Source organism: Camelina sativa, chromosome 9 (assembly GCF_030686135.1).
Source record: "Camelina sativa cultivar CO46 ecotype springtype chromosome 9, ASM3068613v1".
Taxonomy (NCBI): Eukaryota; Viridiplantae; Streptophyta; class Magnoliopsida; order Brassicales; family Brassicaceae; genus Camelina; species Camelina sativa.
The window spans coordinates 1061316-1082369 of record NC_141888.1 but is presented as its reverse complement, the minus strand read 5'-3'; the positions used below and the strand labels follow the sequence as shown (position 1 = coordinate 1082369).

The following is a 21054-nucleotide window of genomic DNA, read 5'->3' as shown; positions in this document are numbered from 1 at the left end:
GATAACCAAAGACAATCAACGACCAACTTCACGTCTTCAACACATCTAAAGGGGATAAACCGGAAATGTCGATTGAATCTAACCGGAAAATTTGGAAGAATCTAGATTGTACCCATGAGAGCGCATCAAGTGATTTGGACAAGCATGTGGGGATCCACCCATTACACATCCACATTAGTCTGTTTTTTGTTGTTGTTGTTGTTGATAAAAGACTAATCGTCTATAATCAATTGTGCGATAAGGATGTGAAGACGTAGTAGGACTTGTCCAAGTACGAATCAAAAAATATCTGATTATACATATTTATTGAGAATTTCAGATGATTGAATTGAAATGAGAAAAAAAGAAGTGAAGAAATAAATGTGGTTGATGTGTGACCGCAGCAGCAGCGAACACAATGTGGGAGAGTGGACTAGTTGTTGTTGTCACGTAATATCTTGTTTGTTGATACCTTATACAATACAAGTGTTCGACCTACATTTCGTGCCAGTTTAAATTATGGTTGGTGCGTATGTACACATATAATACGCACTCGTCTTTAGCTACTTTCATCTAGTATTTTATAAATGTCGTACTAGATTCATATTTTTAAAAATATATAATTAGTGAATACGAAACAGACATTCAATACCATAAGAAAAGAACAGTTCTAGATTAGTGTGAAAACTGGTAAGTAAAGTAAATAAATTAATACTAACTCCGAACCTAACGAACATTAATAATGAAAAAAGTAAACGGCGTTAAAAGACAAAAAAAAGAAAGAAAAAAAAAAGAATACGGCGTCAGAACGACCGTTAAAAAATCAGCCGAATCGTAGATAATGTGTGGCTAATAATAGGCTCCGGATTTCACGGCGTCTGTCTCTAACAGTTAAAAACTTTTTTTGTCGGGACTGCAAATTCGCATTTATCTTGTTGTTGTTGGTCAAATTACAAGAGTAAAGACCATGCATAAATCACTCTTTTTAATTATCTAAATTTTCTTTATTTATAATCACGAAGTCGTGACTCTCATGAGTAGTCAAAAACACTAATTAAAAATGAAAACGCTGTATCTATATCTTAAAACTGTCATTAGCACGTTACGATGACCACTAAATAATTTAGATTACCTCACCACCACCGTCACCGTATTAAATGCAATTTTTATGTAAATACAGATAAGTTTCACGCATTTGGAAGAGTAGTAGGAGCTAGGAGTATGTGTATGTCACACAATTTTCATAAGAAAGGAATAATATACATTTCTTTTATAGAAGTAAATGGAAATAATGTGAAGAAAAATCCAAGATCTATTACAAAAATTAATTGTTTTTTTTTTTTTTGGAAAGACAAATCGATATTATTAGTAGTTAGCCGATTAATGCCGAAATCGACTCAATTATACATGTAAGAAAAAGAAAAAAAAATCAAACACCATATCCTTTTCTTTATCTTCAGTAGATTGTTTTTTAATTTTCTTACCAATTTTGATTTTTGACACAATCAATTGTTAATATATTTACCTAAAATAGAATTTTGCATAATATTGTCAGATCTTAACGCTGTTAAAATTATAAACATAGTAGATAATCTCATTTTCTTAGCCGTGTATGTAAAGTTATAATTATAATTTATAAACATAGTAGATAATCTCATTTTCTTTGATTTTTTTTTTTTTACTAATAGTCTTTTACCACTTAATTATGCCGTGTTGCCAGCTGTATACTACTCTCTCTCTCACACACACAACACTCAAGAGAAAGGGCAAAACTTAAATTTTGCATTTTTAATAAATATGGTTCATTCCTTTTTTTTTTTTTTTTTTTTTTTTTTTCTTAAGAAGAAGAATAAATATTTTGTATTTACTTTTTGAATGAGCAAAAACAAAAGGTCATGCTTTTATGATCCTTTCTTCTTCTTCATTAACTTACTTTACATTTTTTTTTCTGTATTCTCTTCTATCTTCCTCGATCTCCGCCGATTCCATCGTCTTAATTTTGTCTTTCCCTTTCTCCTCTGTTACCAAAAAAAAAAAAAAAACCTTTTCTTCTTCTTCTTCTTCTTCTTCTTCTTCTTCTTCAATGCCTCCTTAAAACCCTAGATCAAAATTCTTAAAGGCGGCTGCTTTAAGCTCAAGTTTTGATTTTTTTTTCTCACTGAAAAGATGATGACTTCTCATCTGGGTATCCTCTGTTTCTTCATATCTTTACTGGGTTTTCTCAATTTCTCAGTTTCTCAGAACGGTGTCGATGATTCGACTATGAAAGCACTCAAATCGAGTCTGAATCTCACATCAGACGTCGATTGGTCTAACCCTAACCCTTGTAAATGGGTTTCTGTTGAATGCGATGGGAGTAACCGTGTCACTAAGATTCAGCTTAAACAAAAAGGCATCCTTGGTACTCTTCCTCCTGATCTTCAAAACCTCTCTGAATTGGTTATTCTCGAGCTCTTCCTCAATCGAATCTCTGGTCCCATTCCTGATCTCTCCGGTCTCTCTCGTTTACAGACGCTTAACCTACACGACAATCTCTTCACTTCCGTTCCTAAGAACCTCTTCGCTGGTATGAACTCTCTTCAGGAAGTGTATCTCGAGAACAATCCTTTATCACCTTGGCAAATTCCGGATACCATCAAAGAAGCTACCTCTCTCCAGAATCTTACACTCTCCAATTGCAGCATTTTTGGGGAGATCCCAGATTTATTCGGTTCTGTCTCACTTCCAAGCTTGAAGAATCTTAAATTGTCTCAGAACCGTTTACAGGGAGGCTTACCTCAGAGTTTTGCTGGTACTTCGCTTCAGACTCTGTTCTTGAACGGTCAAATGAGTGATTCGAAGCTTAACGGATCCATCTCGGTATTGAGTAACATGACTTCGCTCGTTGAGGTTTCTCTTCAAGGAAATGACTTCTCAGGTCCAATTCCTGATCTCTCTGGTTTACTATCTCTCCGTTCGTTTAATGTTAGAGAGAATCAGCTTACTGGTCTTGTCCCTCAGTCTTTGATTCGTATGAATACGCTTGCTACTGTGAATCTAACCAATAACCATTTTCAAGGACCTACTCCGTTATTTGGTAAATCCGTTGGTGTTGATATATTTAAGAAGACGAATAGTTTTTGTACTGATGCACCTGGTGGTCCGTGTGATACTCGTGTCGATATTTTGCTCTCTGTAGCCGAATCATTTGGATATCCAGTGAAGCTTGCTGACAGTTGGAAAGGAAACGATCCGTGTGTTAATTGGGTTGGGATTACTTGTTCTGGAAGTAACATTACGGTGGTTAATCTGAGGAAACAGGGACTCTCTGGTACAATTTCCCCGAGTTTAGCCAATCTTACTTCATTGGAGACCATCAATCTTTCTGATAATGATCTCTCCGGGCCTATACCGGCTGAGCTTACAACGTTGCCTAAGCTTAGGACACTTGATGTGTCTAACAACGATATCTTTGGAACACCGCCAAAGTTTAGGGAGACTGTGAATGTGGTGATTACAGGGAATGCTAACATCGGGAAGGATGGACCTAGCAGACCGAGTGGTACTCCTGGAGCTTCACCAGGAGGTAATAAACCTTCAGGAGGAAGTGGTGGCAGTGAAACTTCTAAGAAATCAAGCAATGTCAAAATTATTGTTCCTGTGGTCGGTGGAGTTGTTGGTGCATTGTGTCTGGTTGGGCTCGGCGTGTGTCTGTACGCGAAGAAAAGGAAGCGACCTGCTAGAGTTCAGAGTCCATCTAGCAACATGGTGATTCATCCGCATCATTCGGGTGACAACGATGACATTAAACTCACTGTTGCAGCTTCTAGTCTTAACAGCGGCGGAGGAAGTGATAGCTACAGTCACAGCGGAAGTGGGGGGAGTGATATTCACGTTGTGGAAGCTGGGAACTTGGTTATATCGATTCAGGTTTTGAGGAATGTGACGAATAACTTCAGCGAAGAGAATATTCTTGGGAGAGGTGGTTTTGGGACAGTTTACAAAGGTGAACTTCACGATGGAACAAAAATAGCTGTGAAGAGAATGGAGTCTTCGGTTGTGAGTGACAAGGGACTTGCTGAGTTTAAATCTGAGATCACTGTTCTGACTAAAATGCGTCATCGTCATCTCGTTGCGCTTCTCGGGTACTGCCTTGATGGGAATGAGAGGCTTCTTGTCTATGAATACATGCCGCAGGGGACACTGAGTGAGCATTTGTTTCAATGGAAAGAGCGAGGGCTAAAACCTCTAGACTGGACTAGACGGTTGGCGATTGCTTTGGATGTAGCTCGAGGTGTTGAGTATCTGCACACACTTGCGCATCAGAGCTTCATCCATAGGGATCTAAAGCCATCAAACATCCTTCTTGGTGATGATATGCGCGCTAAAGTCTCTGACTTTGGGTTAGTACGTTTAGCTCCTGATGGCAAATACTCCATTGAGACTCGTGTCGCTGGGACTTTCGGATATCTTGCCCCAGAATACGCAGGTTTGCAATCTCTTTGAACTTACCCAAATATGTTACAGTTTCATACTTAGGCCGAGTGTTAAAGTTTCATGATTTGATCGTTTTGTATTTACCCAAGTGTTAAAGTTTCATCCTTTGATCGTTTTGTAACTGCTCTATACTCTGGTTTTGGCAGTGACGGGAAGAGTGACAACTAAAGTAGACATTTTCAGCCTTGGGGTCATACTTATGGAGCTAATCACTGGTCGTAAAGCCCTAGACGAGACACAACCGGAAGACAGCGTCCATCTAGTCACATGGTTCCGTCGGGTAGCAGCCAGCAAGGACGAAAATGCCTTCAAAAACGCAATCGATCCAAACATCAGCCTAGATGACGAAACTGTAGCCAGTATTGAAAAAGTCTGGGAGCTTGCTGGTCATTGCTGTGCCCGTGAGCCTTACCAAAGACCAGACATGGCTCACATTGTCAACGTTCTTTCTTCACTCACCGTCCAATGGAAACCCACTGAGACTGACCCCGATGACGTCTATGGGATAGACTACGATATGCCACTTCCACAGGTGCTCAAGAAATGGCAAGCCTTCGAAGGACTTAGCCAGACTGCGGATGACTCGGGATCTTCCTCTTCGGTTTATGGAAGCAAAGACAATACGCAGACAAGTATCCCAACTCGTCCATCTGGATTTGCTGATTCGTTCACTTCTGTGGATGGACGTTGAAGAAGTCAAGATTGCGTTTTCTGATTACCTTGGAACTGTTAAAAACGTTTTAGTAGAAGAAGCATTGTGTGATAAATCTCTCTCTCTCTCTCTTTTTTTTGTCTTCTTTTATTTTCTCTGAAGCATTTACTTATGACTTCGTTTTTATTTACTGCAAGCTTTTGGTTAGTGTATTTATCTATCTATCTATCTACTTTGTAGTGTTTATGCAAAGATAACGATCTTTGAGAGGTCTCTTACATATGAAGCTCTTTCTTTCTATCTTTTGAGCGTCTTACACGTTTTTTTTTTGTTCAAACGTTTCAATATTTAACCAAATTGTAGCTGAAAAATCGATCCTAGTACTTCTAGTTTCACACCACCAAGTTCGCCCTAACCGAACTCTCTCTGGCACAACCACCGAGGTCTTATCTCCCGGCGGTGCCGAGGCCGATCGGCGTCGCTGGGCTCTGGTTTTGCCATCTCTGTTCTCTCCTCTGTCTGCAAACCTCGTTCGTGTACGCTCTTAGTTCCACCGAAGGCTCCCTGAGAGCCCAGATCTCAAATCCGCTAATGCATTAGCTTCATCTCCTTAACCTCTCGCCTCCACTTCCGTCTCCCTCTCTCGGCGAGGCTGCTCTCATGAGTCTCCAGCCGCTTGAGTTTAACCCTCAACCCCACGATAGACCCGGTATCAATGGCGTCTATCTCTCGATCTGGTCCTCTCCACAGTCAACCTATACATCTCTCCGCTCCTCGGATTCATATCCTCTCTCCAAGTGCTTTGCTTGGTTGCAGCTGGACGGGAGCTCTGTGTTGACGCCGGAGCCATTGAAGATCTTGACGAAGAAAACCATAACCCCAGCTTGCTCTGTCCCAACCTTGATACCCCTTTGGCCCAGGTTTGATCCCCATTCTTATGACAGAACCCTAGTAGATAGTCTATCTTATTTAGACTATGATTCATCCCTACACTAGAAGTTACTCAGACCCGATTATAACTGCCTTATATCAAAGTCAATTTGGATAGTATTGTTGTCTTCTGCTTGGTCAAGACGAGGTTTCCTCGATAGCAGAATATTGGTATCTTCTACTTTGCTTGAGAACATCTTGTGTCGAGTTCAGTGTGAATCCTGGTTTGACCTAAATTCCACTCTCTCCCACCCTAGTCAACGTTTGGTTTGCTTAGTGGTATCATTAGTTTGAAGACTGCTTATGATCCTTAAGCCACCGATATTATTAGAATGGTATAAGAGTCCTTTGAAAACCGTGTTTGTCGGATCTCCTAGGGATGTTTTCTTCGATGGAGAAATCTTGGTGAAGCTTGGCATTATGATCCCACCTATACAGAATTGGGGTTACCGATGCTTAACCAGTCTCCTACCTTCACCTCGCCTGATTACAAAGACCTCCAAACCGCAAGTTATCTACTTTATGAAGCCCTCTTATGTAAACTTGAAGACTAGTGGCATTATGGCCTCTACTCAAAGTAGTAGTGATTACCACAATCTCTTTAAGCTCTCTTCACCCAACCATGGAACCGTAACTACCTTTGTAGTGATCAGCTTCCAGAGCTCTATCCTTGCTCAACCGTTTGTCAAAGCTCTACCCAGAGTAGTTCCCCTCACTCCCGTGAGGCACCCAGCTTTGCTATCTTCATCGCCACATAGTCTTCGATCCAAGACAATGGCCACCTACGCCTCCACTGACCTGCTGATGGAGTCAACATCGATTTGCCTTGACTTCACAGGTTCCAGTTTGCTCCCCAGCATGTGGTTCATAGCTCTCAAGCTCCTACCATCGATTGTTTCTATCTACTTGTATCTCTTTTACTGTTTTATGCTTTGGGCAAGACCCTCTTATGTTGTACCTTGAAAACATTCTCTGCTTTGTTTGTTACCTTCTATATTAATGGAATGATAACAACTGTTTGATAAAAAAAAAAAAAAACTTTTAGTTTTCTGTTTAATATTTTAATGTATTCAAACTTTTTAACTATTAATAAAATCAATTTCCTCTACTCCTAAATGGTAAAAGCTGATACAAACAATATTCTAAATTCATTGCGTTTATATAAAAATTAACGGAAAATCCGATTGCATTATTTTAACTCGAATTAGTAATAAACATAGATGTTTGTGTAATTTTGTGTGTTTTGAATATTTACTTCATGTAGAGTGGTCAATTTAGGTTGGAGAGTCAAATCTAATCCAATAGACTCATACAAATTGTGGGCGTGTATTCAATTTGAATTTAAGTAATTTTTGAAAAATTTATAAATCTTATGTTATTTAATTATAGATCTTAAAAAATCTCATAAAATTTATTATGTTTGAATTAATGATTTAAAAATTTAATTTAAAATCCAGTGTTATTCAAAACAGTTGTAAATTTGGATTTTAATAGTTTTTTTGGATTGAGGATTTGAAAAGATTTTTTAAGTTAAAAATACAGAAATCTAAATCTTATTTTAGATGAGATTTTAAAGAATTTTACAATAAATCATATCAATGTCCCTAAAATCATCAAAATTATTTAAAATCTCATGAAAACTAAAATCATTTGGGTCAGAGTTTTGGAAGGTTTTCATGAAATGTCTCTTCTGGTATCTTTAAATACTTATTTAAGCTTGATAGAACTTTATCCAGTTTTGATGTAGTATATTATGAAAAATATCATTGCATTTTAATTAATTTAATAACTAACAAAAGAAAAGTTTATATTGATTTATAAAATAATAAAATAATACTTATGAAATTATTTAGCTATTAAAAATCTCATAAAATTTACTATTATTGAATTAATGATTAAAAATTTTAATTTAAAATCCAGTTTAAATTAAACAGTTTGTAAATATGGATTTTAATAGTTTTTTTGGATTGAGGATTTGAGAAGATTTTTTAAGTTAAAAATACAGAAATCCAAATCTCATTATTTTAGGTGGGATTTTAAAAAAATTTACAATAAATCATATCAATTTCCCTAAAATCATCAAAATTATTTAAAATCTCATGAAAACTAAAATCATTTGGGTCAGAGTTTTGGAAGGTTTTCATGAAATGTCTCTTTTGGTATATTTAAATACTTATTTAAGCTTGATAGAACTTTATCCAGTTTTGATGTAGTATATTATGAAAAAAATATCATTGCATTTTAATTAATTTAATAACTAACAAAAGAAAAATTTATATTGATTTATAAAATAATAAAATAATACTAATGAAATTATTTAACAGATTCTACATCTACAAAGACAATTAAAAAAAAAAAGAGAGCAAATTTACCTTGTTCCTTTTTCTTATTTTTGGTTCTACAAATATATATTGCCCAGATTCAACATGGAGCCCAATGTTTTCGAAAGGGTTTTGGGTTCATACAAAATAAAGAAGCAAATAACATCAAATCCAACAAAATCTTTCAGATATTTGAATCAATATAAATATGAGTTTACTGAATTGAGATTGGTGTAGGACAATTAAAGATTATTGGAGTGTGTTAATCTTTACACTATGAATAAAAGAATGTATTGATCTTAGACAGAGAATTTTAACCTATAAATAATTTTTTGACAATACATATATATAATCTAATTGTAAATTTGGTGTAAAAATTTAATATATACTAACATGTTATATCAATAACTGCAATGAGGTTAATATTAACACCAATCACTATTGTAAATTTGGTATATTAAGATCTCTAAAGTTCTAAACACGATCACATCAATTTGTAATACTGAATCACAGGACAATACATATTTTGTTGGGGGGTTTTTTTTATAGATTTTACCGAATTTGATAATGTACCCAAAGCAAAATAGTGGTATTGACTATGTGTCTAAATCGACGTATGAAACTAAGGAAACTAAATATCTAACATTATAAAATATATAAAATAAATAAATTTATACTATTATTTTGTAACTAATAAAACCAAACTTACGTAAATATTTCTCTGTGTTGTACTACGTAGATCATATCTAGTGCTTTTAAAAAAAATGTCTTAAAAATATTTTCATTACATATGGATAGTTTATTAAGTTTGATAAAGTTATAAGATACTTTTGGATGGTAATTAAAACTATGGAGATTCGAACAAAGTATTTATAAGTATTTATAAGATTTTATAAGTATTTATAAGATTCGAACAAAGTATTTATAAGTATTTATAAGTATTTATAAGATTCGAACAAAGTGTTGGGGTTCAGACTTGTTCTTGTAGCTCGATGGCTCTTTCGGGTACATACTCGAGTTGTCCTTGTTTTCTCCCATTTTTGGCTCTTTAGCACATGTATTCATCCAATATATGCAAATGCAGAAATGCAACATCCTAAATGCTCTAAAACTTGATTCCTACAGTAAATGGTCTAAAAATGCTAAGTTAGAGGTATGAACAATGCAAAATATGGACAAAAAGGGATGCTAAAAACATGTAAATTAGAGTGTTATCAGACACCCAAACTTAAATCTTGCTAGTCCTCTAGCAAGTAAGTAAGAAGGTACAGTTTGAAAGTGGGGACTCATAACCTTAAGATGCTAACCGAAGGATGCAAGCTATAGTACTTAAAGATAGTTTAATGGTGCTAAGATCATTCAACATACTTACAAATATTTTTCTATGCTTATTGCCATGTATCGATCTAGCTCAACCTCCAAGTAAAGATAAGGAACATCTCTTTCACATTCAATTAAGTGTTTGGCAAATTCTTGCAAATGGAAGGTGAATCAAGCTCAATCGGTTTCAAGGGTAAGGCTTTTTGATAAGGTGGTTTCAAACAAATTCTTTAGGTGGTTTCTCTCAAAAAGTGGAATGCTAGACAGTCGTGAAAACTATCTAAGACTGAGAACAATTTGGGCATACAAAGCTTAACTCTTGATGATCTACCCTTTTCTCATACATTCATAATGAATTTTTTTTTTACACCTCCTAGAATTTAACTACCCACACCCTTGATTTTAACTCTTTTTTTTTTTACTCCCTAAGGTTTAGACTTTTAGACTTTAAAATTCTACCTCTTAATCTCTCTTATTTTATTTTTTATTTTTTTTTTTTTTTTGTTTCTTTGCTAAACTCCTAATATACATATATATTTTTTTTCTTTCTTTCTAGGAGACTATAGCAAGAATTTTTTTTTTTTTTTTTTTTTTTTTTTTTTTTTTTTTTTTTTTTTAACTTAGAGACTTAGAGCTAATTAATTCTAACCTTAGGGACTTTTCTCTTTTTTTTTTTATATTCCACAACCCATCCCCAAATAAACATTCTAACCACCTATCTTTCAAAACCGAATCTATTAGCTAGTTCAAATCTAACTTAGCTAAATCAAGAGGCAGTTCTTTGTCGTTCTCAATACTCTCAAGGTTTCACAACCTATAGCACAATGAAAAAGGCCTCACTCAACGAAAAGATTGGTAGAAAGTGGAGTGCTAACCCGAGTTTAGAGTTACCATGAGCAAGTATTCAAGTTCCATAAGCAAGAAAATTAAAGTTCAAATTAAATCCAATAATATAGAGATGTTCTAATGTTCAAGCAAGTGGAGGAAGCATTCAATCGACACAAAGGGTCTAAGAAAAGATTTTTCATTTTTTTCCAAAGACTGATCTAGCAACAATGAACTGTGATTAAGGGCTATAGCTTCAATCCTAAGGTTTGATTTTAAACAAGGTGGTTTTAATCCTTGTCCCCTAAGATGCATATGCAACAATCCTATATGAAACAAACTAGACTCAATCCTAATATGTAAATGCAACTACATGAACACTCTTTTATTATTATTTTTTTTTTCTTTTCGAATTTTTTCAATTTTTTTGGGTTTTTTAATGCACATAGATGCAAACTCAAATGAATAAAACTACCATGCAAAAATTTGAAATAATAAAAATAAGAAAATAAAACACAATGTTAAATACATTCTAGGACCCTCCCCCAAACTTAAATTACACAGTCCCTGTGTAAATAAAAGTTGGAAAAGAATCCAAGAAGCACACAAAATAAGATGAAACTAAATGCAATGTTATATACAAGTGTTGGATGAAATTGGTACCTCATGGGTTGGTGAAGAAGGAGGTTGCAGCAGCCTCCATGCTTGCCAACGTATAGCCAGGGTCATCTCCGGCTTCAGCAGGTGCCGGTGTTTGCTCGTCAGAGAGCTCAGATATGCGTACAGACGACTTGCTTGGACCAGCATCCGAGGTGTTGATCGAGGGTGGGATCGCGTAGCTCATCGGGTAGGGCATCGGGTAGTAGGATGGAAATGGTGGAAGAGGCCCAGAATGATCACCGGTGTATCCACTCGCAGGGTGCATCGTGTACGGCATCGTGTATTGCATCTGGTACGGTGGAGGAAAAATTCTAGCATAATCACTCGATTGGGTGCTCGATGGGTGCATCGGATAGTGCATCGTGTACCCCATCGGATTGAGTGTCGGGTAAGCGTCAGAGTGGCTTTTCCTCGATGCTTCTGTTCGGGTGATATCCTCCTCAGCTTGGGGCTCGTATGATGATGCTCTTTGAGGTTCCAGAGGTGGCAGTCCTCGAGTTCCTCCTAGTGGTCCGTTTCTCCCCATCCATGTAGGTGCTTGTGCCGAGGTAGGAGCTGAGGCACAGCTTGCCTTGTCTTGCAACTCCTTGATCTGACCTCCCATTACCTTCACTGAACCGGCAAGATCCTTCACCTTTTTCACCAGGAACTTTGATGTGAACGCCGGACGCGGTCGTCTGCCGAGTCGCACGGACGGACGGACACTACGGACGGACGGTCGGGGACGAACGATGGCTAGCGAACCGAGTAAGAAACTCGACCTCGGTTGACTAGGAAGAGATGGGGGTGAAAGGGAAACACAACCAACAATCGGTTTGACCGCGGTGCGATAGAGACGATATGGTTCGAACGGCGGTGTACACGAGCGGTGGAAAGCGTCGTACGCCGTCTAGAGAGATCGATCCCGGATCGGTCTTTCTAGGGTTTCTTTCAAGCCCAGTCCCGGACTAAGATGCGTGAAAGAGAGGGGAGACAAGAACACAAAGAATCTCTCTTTGGGAAAAGTTATATTTTATTCAAGTCTGCCCCTAAGCTAGTGGCGTTGGACGCTTAAATAGCGTAAGGGTTTAAAGGGAACTAGGGCACGCGGACTCATAATGGACCGCACACGTAGCCCTTGACGCGTCTCCATAGACGGTGAACACGTCACACTATTCCAACGTTCACAAGGGAAGGATCTAGAAAAGGTTCAAAACGCAAAGCTTAAAGAAAAAGACAAAATAGGCCACGTCCTTAGGCTGAACGCGGGAACCGCGTCACTGGCTTCAAAACGCGGCGTTGTGCGTCAGGACTCGTCGCCTCGTTAAAACCTTCTCCGGTAAACCTCATGGGAAAAACCCGAAGTAAGGGAAAAGAGTATGAGTCATGATCCTGACGTCTTGGCGCCCTCATCCTTGGCTAAGGACGAAGGCTGTACGGACGGTCTCGCTGATGGTTGCCTTGTCCGAGTCGATCTCTTGGTCTTCTTGGACGAAAGCTTGGACGAAGTGGTTAATCTTGTGCTTGGATGTTCTGGCCGAGCTCTTCGATCGAGTGGTTGCATCGGGAGTTATCCTAGGCATGCTGGTCCGGAGTTGTCCTGCGGGTGGTCCGAGTGTTCCAATGGTGTCCGGGTCTTGTGCGAGTGTTCCTGGTCGGATGTCCGATCCGGTGCTCATATCATTCCCTCCCCCTTGCGAAGGTTTTGTCCCCAAAACATCTTCGTCATCACCTGCATCAAACGGAACAAGATCAGCAACGTTAAACGATGTGGACGTATTGTACTCACCGGGCAGCTCGAGGCGGTAGGCATTGTCGTTGATCTTCTCGACGATCCGGAATGGTCCGTCGCCTCGGGGGCTTAGTTTGTCTTTCCGTTTTTGCGTGAACCGCTCCGGCCGTAGGTGCAACCAGACCCAATCGCCAGGTTGAAAGAGCATTGGCTTTCAGCCCTTGTTGGCAAAGCGTGCGTATTGCTCGTTTTTCCTCTCGATGTTGGCTCGGACCTCTTCGTGCAAACGCTTAACCATTTCGGCCTTAGTGGCTCCATTTTGACAAACGGTCTCGTCCGGTGGCAATGGTAGCAAGTCCATCGGTGTTAAAGGTTTAAATCCGTAGGCGACTTCGAATGGTGACTTCTTGGTGGCCGAGTGAACCGCTTGGTTGTAGGCAAACTCGATGAGAGGAATGCATTCTAACCAGGTTCCTTTGTTGCTTGCAATGGCCGTTCGGAGTAATGCGCCAAGTGTCCGGTTGACGACTTCGGTCTGTCCGTCGGTCTGAGGATGCGCGACAGTGGAATAGAGTAACTTCGTGCCCAGCTTTTTCCACAAGGTACGCCAGAAGTGACCAAGGAATCTCGGTTCCCGGTCCGAGATGATCGTCCGCGGAAGGCCATGAAGACGGACTACATGGCTAAAGAACAGATTGGCTAAGCGCACTGCGTCGTTGCTCTTATGGCATGGGATGAAGTGCGCCATCTTGGAAAAATGATCGACCACCACAAAAATAGTATCATTCCGATGTATAGGCGGTAGTCCGAGGACAAAGTCCATGGACAAGTCGACCCAAGGACCTGTCGAGACTGGTAGCGGTGTGTAGAGTCCGTGGGGATGAGTGGTTGACTTTGAGGCTCGACACACCACACACTGGCCGCAATGCTTCTCGACCATGCTCCGCATCTTTGGCCAGAAGAAGTGTTCTTGAAGCATGGTTAAAGTTTTAGCCACGCCAAAATGTCCGGTCAGACCTCCACTATGCGCTTCTCGGATTAATAGGTCGCGGATAGAGCCGGCTGGGATGCAAAGGCGCCGACCTCTGAATAAGTAGCCCTCATACACATAGAACTCCGCATAATTGCCTTTACCGAAATTCTTGAAACATTCCCCAAACTCAGCGTCTTTTGCGTACGCATCCTTGATGCTCTCGAACCCCAAAACCTTGGCGTCCATGGTGGTGATTAAGGCGTGTCTTCGGGATAGGGCATCAGCGACAACGTTCTCCTTTCCTTTCTTATACTTGATAACGTATGGAAAGGATTCGATGAACTCCAGCCATTTCGCATGCCTCTTCTTGAGATTCGTTTGGCCGCGCAAATACTTCAAAGTCTCGTGGTCCGTGTGGATTACGCACTCCCGAGCTAACAAGTAGTGCTGCCAAGTCTCCATGGCTCGGACCAACGCGTATAGCTCTTTGTCATAAGTGGGATAATTAAGAGTGGCCCCGCTGAGCTTCTCGCTGAAATAGGCCACCGGTTTGCCGCCTTGCGTGAGAACGGCTCCGATGCCGACGCCGGATGCGTCGCATTCCACCTCGAAGGTCTTGTTTAAGTCGGGCAAGACAAGGAGAGGAGCTTGAGTGAGATGCTTCTTGAGTTCCAGGAAGGATCGTTCTTGTTCGGCTCCCCACTTGAACTCCTGATTCTTCTTGATCACCGCGGTAAGGGGTGCGGCGACCGTGCTAAAGTCTCTCACGAACCATCGGTAGAAACTGGCTAGCCCGTGGAACGATCGGACTTGGGAGACGCTGGTAGGTGTTGGCCATTCCTCTATGGCTCGGACCTTCTCGCCGTCCACCTTAAGCCCCTGTTCACTGACAACAAAACCTAAGAAGACAAGTTCATTAGCAGCAAAGACGCACTTTTTCAAGTTAGCGTACAATTGCTCTTCGCGGAGAGTGTTTAAAACAAGTTCCAAATGCTCGACATGGTCAGATAGGCAAGAGCTATAAACGAGGATATCATCGAAATAGACCACAACGAACTTGTTGATAAAAGCTCTAAGCACATGGTTCATTAGACGCATAAAAGTCGAAGGTGCATTAGATAGACCGAATGGCATAACCAACCATTCGTACAAACCTTGCTTGGTTTTGAACGCGGTCTTCCATTCATCTCCTTCTTTCATCCTCACTTGATGGTATCCACTTTTGAGGTCGATCTTAGAGAAGATGGTTGATCCGCTGAGCTCGTCTAACATGTCGTCAAGACGCGGAATCAGATGCCGGTACTTGATCGTGATGTTGTTTACGGCCCGGCAATCGACACACATGCGCCAAGATCCGTCTTTCTTCGGAACAAGTAGGACAGGGACGGCGCAGGGGCTAAGACTCTCTCGGACATATCCTTGCGACATGAGCTCGGATACTTGCCGCTCCAGTTCCTTAGCCTCCTCCGGGTTTACTCGGTATGCGGGACGGTTCGGCAGTTGGGCTCCAGGAAGCAAGTCGATCTGATGCTCGATTCCTCGAAGAGGTGGTAGACCTTCGGGCAATTCATCTGGGAACACGTCTGAGTATCGCTTAAGCACGTCCTTGATATCGTCCGGGAGTGTATCCCCCAAGTCTCCTGTTCCTTCAACCAACAAATCTCTAAAAACCATCAATAACACTTGGTTGGAGTCCTTAAGGGACTTTCTAACGTCACTTGACTGGATCAGGAAGTTCATTTTAGAGTCCGAATCCTTAGACAGCTTGGATTGCATTTCGCGGACTTGCGTCGGTGTTAAAGGCTTTAAACTGATACGTTTGTTATCGTGTACAAACGTATACTGGTTGGTGCGTCTGCAATGTGACGTTCCCTTATCAAACTGCCATGGTCTCCCCAGTAGGAGGTGACTAGCTTGCATCGGTACTACATCACATAGGACTTGGTCCTTGTACGGTCCGACACTAAATGGGACGAGGACTTGGTCCTTTACGCGTATCACGGTCTTATCGTCTAACCACTTCAGCTTATAGGGCTTGGGATGGCATGTGGTGGGCAAGGAAAGTTTCTTGACCATGTAGGAGCTCGCTACATTCGTGCAAGAGCCTCCATCAATGATCAAGCCACACACCTTCCCGCTTACCGTGCATCGCGTATGGAAGATGTTGTCTCGTTGGTTGGAGTCGTCCGGCTCTTGGCTGGCATTGAGGATTCTTCGGATCATCAACAGCTCTCCAACTTCGGGCTCAGCTACGGCTTCCTCCAAGTCCGCATTGTCTTGGTCATTTGCCTCGGACCTTTCTCCTTCGGACTCGAGTTCTCCAGACTCGGTAATGATCATGGTGCGGGCATTCAGTCGCGGGCATAATGGCCTCGGCCTTGGCATTTGAAACAGATGATGTCCCGACTGCGCGCGTCGCTGGTTGTCTTGCGAGGATCTTGTCGGCTGTCCTTGGTGGTTTCTCTTGACTTGAATCGCGAGTCGACGACGGCCGTTTGGGACTTCTCTTGTGGCCGGTTGGACGGTGATGCGCTTGGCGACCAGTTGGGAACACCTTGGGCTCTGGTCCGGCTTGTGGTGGCGATCTTCTTCTTGACTTGGGCTTCGATTTGCACTGCTAAGTGCAGCAGCTCTTTGAACCCCTGGTATGGTTGGCGTTCGACCTTACGCGCAATCCGGTCCTGTAATCCATCAAGGAACTGAGCCATGAGAGACTCCTCGGAGTCTTCTACTTGGAGTCGGTTGCTTAGGTGCTCGAACTCCTCGTAATATTCCTCCACGGATCGCGAACCTTGCGTGAGTCTCCTAAATCTCTTTTGGAGCTCGCGATGGTAAAGTGGTGGAACATAACGACGTCTCATGACGGTTTTCATGACTTCCCAAGTGGTGATCGGTCGGTCATGATTGCGACGCTCATCAGCGACCAAACGATCCCACCATGTGAGTGCATGGTCGGTGAGTTGGGCCACGGCGTAAGAAACTTTGCGTAACTCTGGATAGTTGTAGCACGAGTAGATGTGGTCCATCCGGCTTTCCCAATCGAGGTACGCTTCGGGGTCGGACTTGCCGGCAAAGGTCGGAGGTGACAACTTGTGCCCTGGTTCGTACCGGTCATCGCGTCGGTATCGTTGTCTTAGACGCGGTTCATACTCGTCGTCGGACTGGTCACTCGGTTCTGGTTCTTGCCTACGTCGTCGCACGGGCGGCGGATCTTCTCTCGGAGGATTGGCAAGTTCAAGTCGGGCTAAACGTTCGGCTAGATGTTCTATGCCGTTACGAAGAGCCGTTAAGGTGGCACCGATCTCCGGCGGGGGTAATGGAATCTCCGGTTGTTGTTGTGCAGCCATAGCGTCCGTGGTACGGATGGTGGTCGTACGGATTGACGGAGATACGGTACTTGGAGCCGAGGGATTGACAGGAAACTCGAACGGTTGATATCTCGGACAGACTTCGGGTCAAGAACGGTAGATATCACGGTCGGGAGATGATTCTCAAACGATGACGTGGACTTCGTCCGTACGCGATGCGCTGGCCGAAAGAGTCACGTACCTCGTCCAAACCAAAACGAATATTCGTGAGTATAATGCGTCTAAAACTGGCGGATGAGATATTTATTTGGGACAGTCAATGATTGAAGACAGCAAAGCTATACAACCTATGACTAAACAAAAAGAAACCTACACGCGCCTAAAAGCAAACTCACGCACAAAAAGCAAAACTTTTTGGGACCACAACACAAACCCAAAAGCAAACGCGCTACTTTATGGATCTAAGGAGTCCTAGACAAGAACAACGACGAACAAAAAGAAGAACAGGAAGAACACGAAACAACCTAAGCACACGTCTAATAACACAACACAAACACCAAAATAAAACTAAAGACTAACTCAGCAAGCGGAAACAAGATTAAGCGATCTAGACTAAGACAAAGGCTAAAGATCGAAGCTTTAAACAAAGGAAGGAGTTTCTGGGTTAGAAAGACACAACCTTTGAGTCAGGAGCTTTTAGAGCTCTGATACCAGCTGATGTGAACACCGGACGCGGTCGTCTGCCGAGTCGCACGGATGGACGGACACTACGGACGGACGGTCGGGGACGAACGATGGCTAGCGAACCGAGTAAGAAACTCGACCTCGGTTGACTAGGAAGAGATGGGGGTGAAAGGGAAACACAACCAACGATCGGTTTGACCGCGGTGCGATAGAGACGATATGGTTCGAACGGCGGTGTACACGAGCGGTGGAAAGCGTCGTACGCCGTCTAGAGAGATCGATCCCGGATCGGTCTTTCTAGGGTTTCTTTCAAGCCAGTCCCGGACTAAGATGCGTGAAAGAGAGGGGAGACAAGAACACAAAGAATCTCTCTTTGGGAAAAGTTATATTTTATTCAAGTCTGCCCCTAAGCTAGTGGCGTTGGACGCTTAAATAGCGTAAGGGTTTAAAGGGAACTAGGGCACGCGGACTCATAATGGACCGCACACGTAGCCCTTGACGCGTCTCCACAGACGGTGAACACGTCACACTATTCCAACGTTCACAAGGGAAGGATCTAGAAAAGGTTCAAAACGCAAAGCTTAAAGAAAAAGACAAAATAGGCCACGTCCTTAGGCTGAACGCGGGAACCGCGTCACTGGCTTCAAAACGCGGCGTTGTGCGTCAGGACTCGTCGCCTCGTTAAAACCTTCTCCTGTAAACCTCATGGGAAAAACCCGAAGTAAGGGAAAAGAGTATGAGTCATGATCCTGACGTCTTGGCGCCCTCATCCTTGACTAAGGACGAAGGCTGTACGGACGGTCTCGCTGATGGTTGCCTTGTCCGAGTCGATCTCTTGGTCTTCTTGGACGAAAGCTTGGACGAAGTGGTTAATCTTGTGCTTGGATGTTCTGGCCGAGCTCTTCGATCGAGTGGTTGCACCGGGAGTTATCCTAGGCATGCTGGTCCGGAGTTGTCCTGCGGGTGGTCCGAGTGTTCCAATGGTGTCCGGGTCTTGTGCGAGTGTTCCTGGTCGGATGTCCGATCCGGTGCTCATATCAAACTTGGTCATTTTCTTCAGCCAGCCAATTCTCTTGTGAGCTTCCCTCACTCCTACTGGTTGCTTTTGAGAGCATGCATACTCCTCAAAATCAAACTCCTCCGAACTATCTCCTTGTCTCTGCCTGGTCTCTTCTCTCTTCTCAGCCTAAAACTCTACAAGAAAATGTAAAAAAAACGTTTTGCAAGATATATATAAGGTCTTACAAAGATTCTATAAGAGTTTACAAGGTATTTGTAAGGTATTTATAAAGTATTTATAAATTCAGAAGATTTTACATATAGATATAATTTTTGTATACTTTTATAAAGTCGTATACGTATTCAAATCATTTTTTAGAGACATTTTTGATAAGATTTTAGAGAGGGAGCATTTTTGAAAATTAGTATTGACAAAATGGACATTTTGGGATTCCTCCTAGATATTTCTTTTTAAGATCGTTATGTAGCATACATGTTTAATATTTATTGGAAAATATTTGGTACTAGTATCATGATTCTACCGGTTTAAAAAGGTTTTGCAAAGATTGTATGATATCTTATATGAAATATCAATCGAATCATGTTTACTGTTCTATACAAGAATTCATATCTTTTAGTTTTTTGCACCTTAATAAAGCTCATCATAAAAAAAAATATTAACTTATTTTCAATCTCATTTTCTATCCAATAAATTAAAGCTTGTAATGAGATTGATTCCTCTTAGTTTAAATTATACTCACACAGTATCAGAGCCACATGAGATTATTGTTTATGGTTGAGATTGATTTCTCTTGGTTTAAATTATACAATCATGAGTCATAACATGATGAAAGTTCTCTAAATGATATAGAAAACCTTCCTCATGTACTCATACACACACAGTATCAGAGCCATTATGTCACACAGTTGACAGTTCTCTAAACTAGTTTCTATGTCTTGTTTATGGCTGTAATGACTCATGGTTATATAGTTTGAGCAGTAAGAGGATTACATGGCTATATAGTTGAGCAATAAGAGGATGATCATATTCATGCCATCGCTCATTCACCATTGTTGCTTTGTGTACCATTGTTTTTTCTAGACTATTCTCACATTTGAAAACGCGTTAAAGAGTTCTTGTCACACTCCAATTTACGATGTGGCTTTGGACCATATAATTAATAGAATATTCGGTGAAATCACGTCTCCAAAACGTTAAAACATAAAAATCAGTATAACGTTCAATACTACTTTTATGTATAATATATCTCCTATATGATAAAACGAAAGTACACAATTTTTTTTTGTAAACTATATAATATGAGTTATAAGATTAATTATCTGATTGGATAGGTATAGGTTATATGAGTTGTAACCATATTTCAAATCCTCTTAAAAAAATATTCCAAAAAAATAAAATAAAATCTAAAATATTTAATTAATCATATATTGGCAAAAAAATCTCAAAAATTAATCATTTTTCCACGGATTAAGAGTAATTTTCGATTATACTAGCAACAAAATCAAGTCCTCATATTTAGCATATGATTTTATTGCATAATGTTTTATTCACAACAATTTTTAAAAACAATCACATAAATTATATTTTATATAAAAATTACAGTATAAATAAAAGGAATTTCAACTCGTGCTCTAGCACGAGTCCTAATCTAGTCTTTTTTCAAATAAAATGTAAAATTTATCCAAAATATTTTTTACATCAAATGCAGCATTTGAAAGTTCTTAACATAGAATTAGCCTAACAATATAAAGAATATTGTCTTGGTCACAAATGGAAGATATCCTATTTCAAACTTGTTTATCTATGCGTTGGATGAGAAGAGTTGATGAGATCAGAGTTTCCCCATCCCATTTTTATGTATAATTCATGTGTGGGCTGTACGTATTACCTCGAATAGGAAAAAATACTATAGAAATATTTCCCTAAGATTAGAATTTTAATTTTATTTCTTTAGAATTTTAATTTTATTTTTTTATTTGTTTTTTTACCATAAAGAAACGGTTTCTCTTAGGGAGAACTAGCCTAGTGTAAAAGAGCTTATACGGGTAAAGAAATAAAGATAGAACCTCGTGATCGTATTTTTTTAGCAAGACTGCAGTAAAAACAGACCACTTAGAAATAACTGTCATCTAAATAAGCTCTTGGCAATCGATCTTAAAAGAGTAGGCCTATTTCTTTATTTGTTATTGTCGTC

General features: G+C 40.5%; 1 protein-coding gene across 1 annotated transcript; it reads left to right on the top strand.

Moving 5' to 3' along the window:
• The first annotated feature begins 1754 nt into the window (after positions 1-1754).
• Positions 1755-5409, top strand: LOC104710112 (receptor-like kinase TMK3). The gene is made up of 2 exons (XM_087464826.1): positions 1755-4447; positions 4602-5409. The coding sequence occupies exons 1-2, from the start codon at positions 2146-2148 to the stop codon at positions 5144-5146; spliced, it is 2847 nt and encodes a 948-aa protein (XP_087320952.1). The 5' UTR covers positions 1755-2145; the 3' UTR covers positions 5147-5409.
• Positions 5410-21054: the final 15645 nt, after the last annotated feature.

Excerpts from the sequence above, each read along its gene's own strand:
- LOC104710112 (XM_087464826.1), top strand. The coding sequence starts at position 2,146 with ATGATGACTTCTCATCTGGGTATCCTCTGTTTCTTCATATCTTTACTG. Across the intron at positions 4,448-4,601 it reads TCTTGCCCCAGAATACGCAG|TGACGGGAAGAGTGACAACT; the intron begins GTTTGCAATCTC and ends TGGTTTTGGCAG.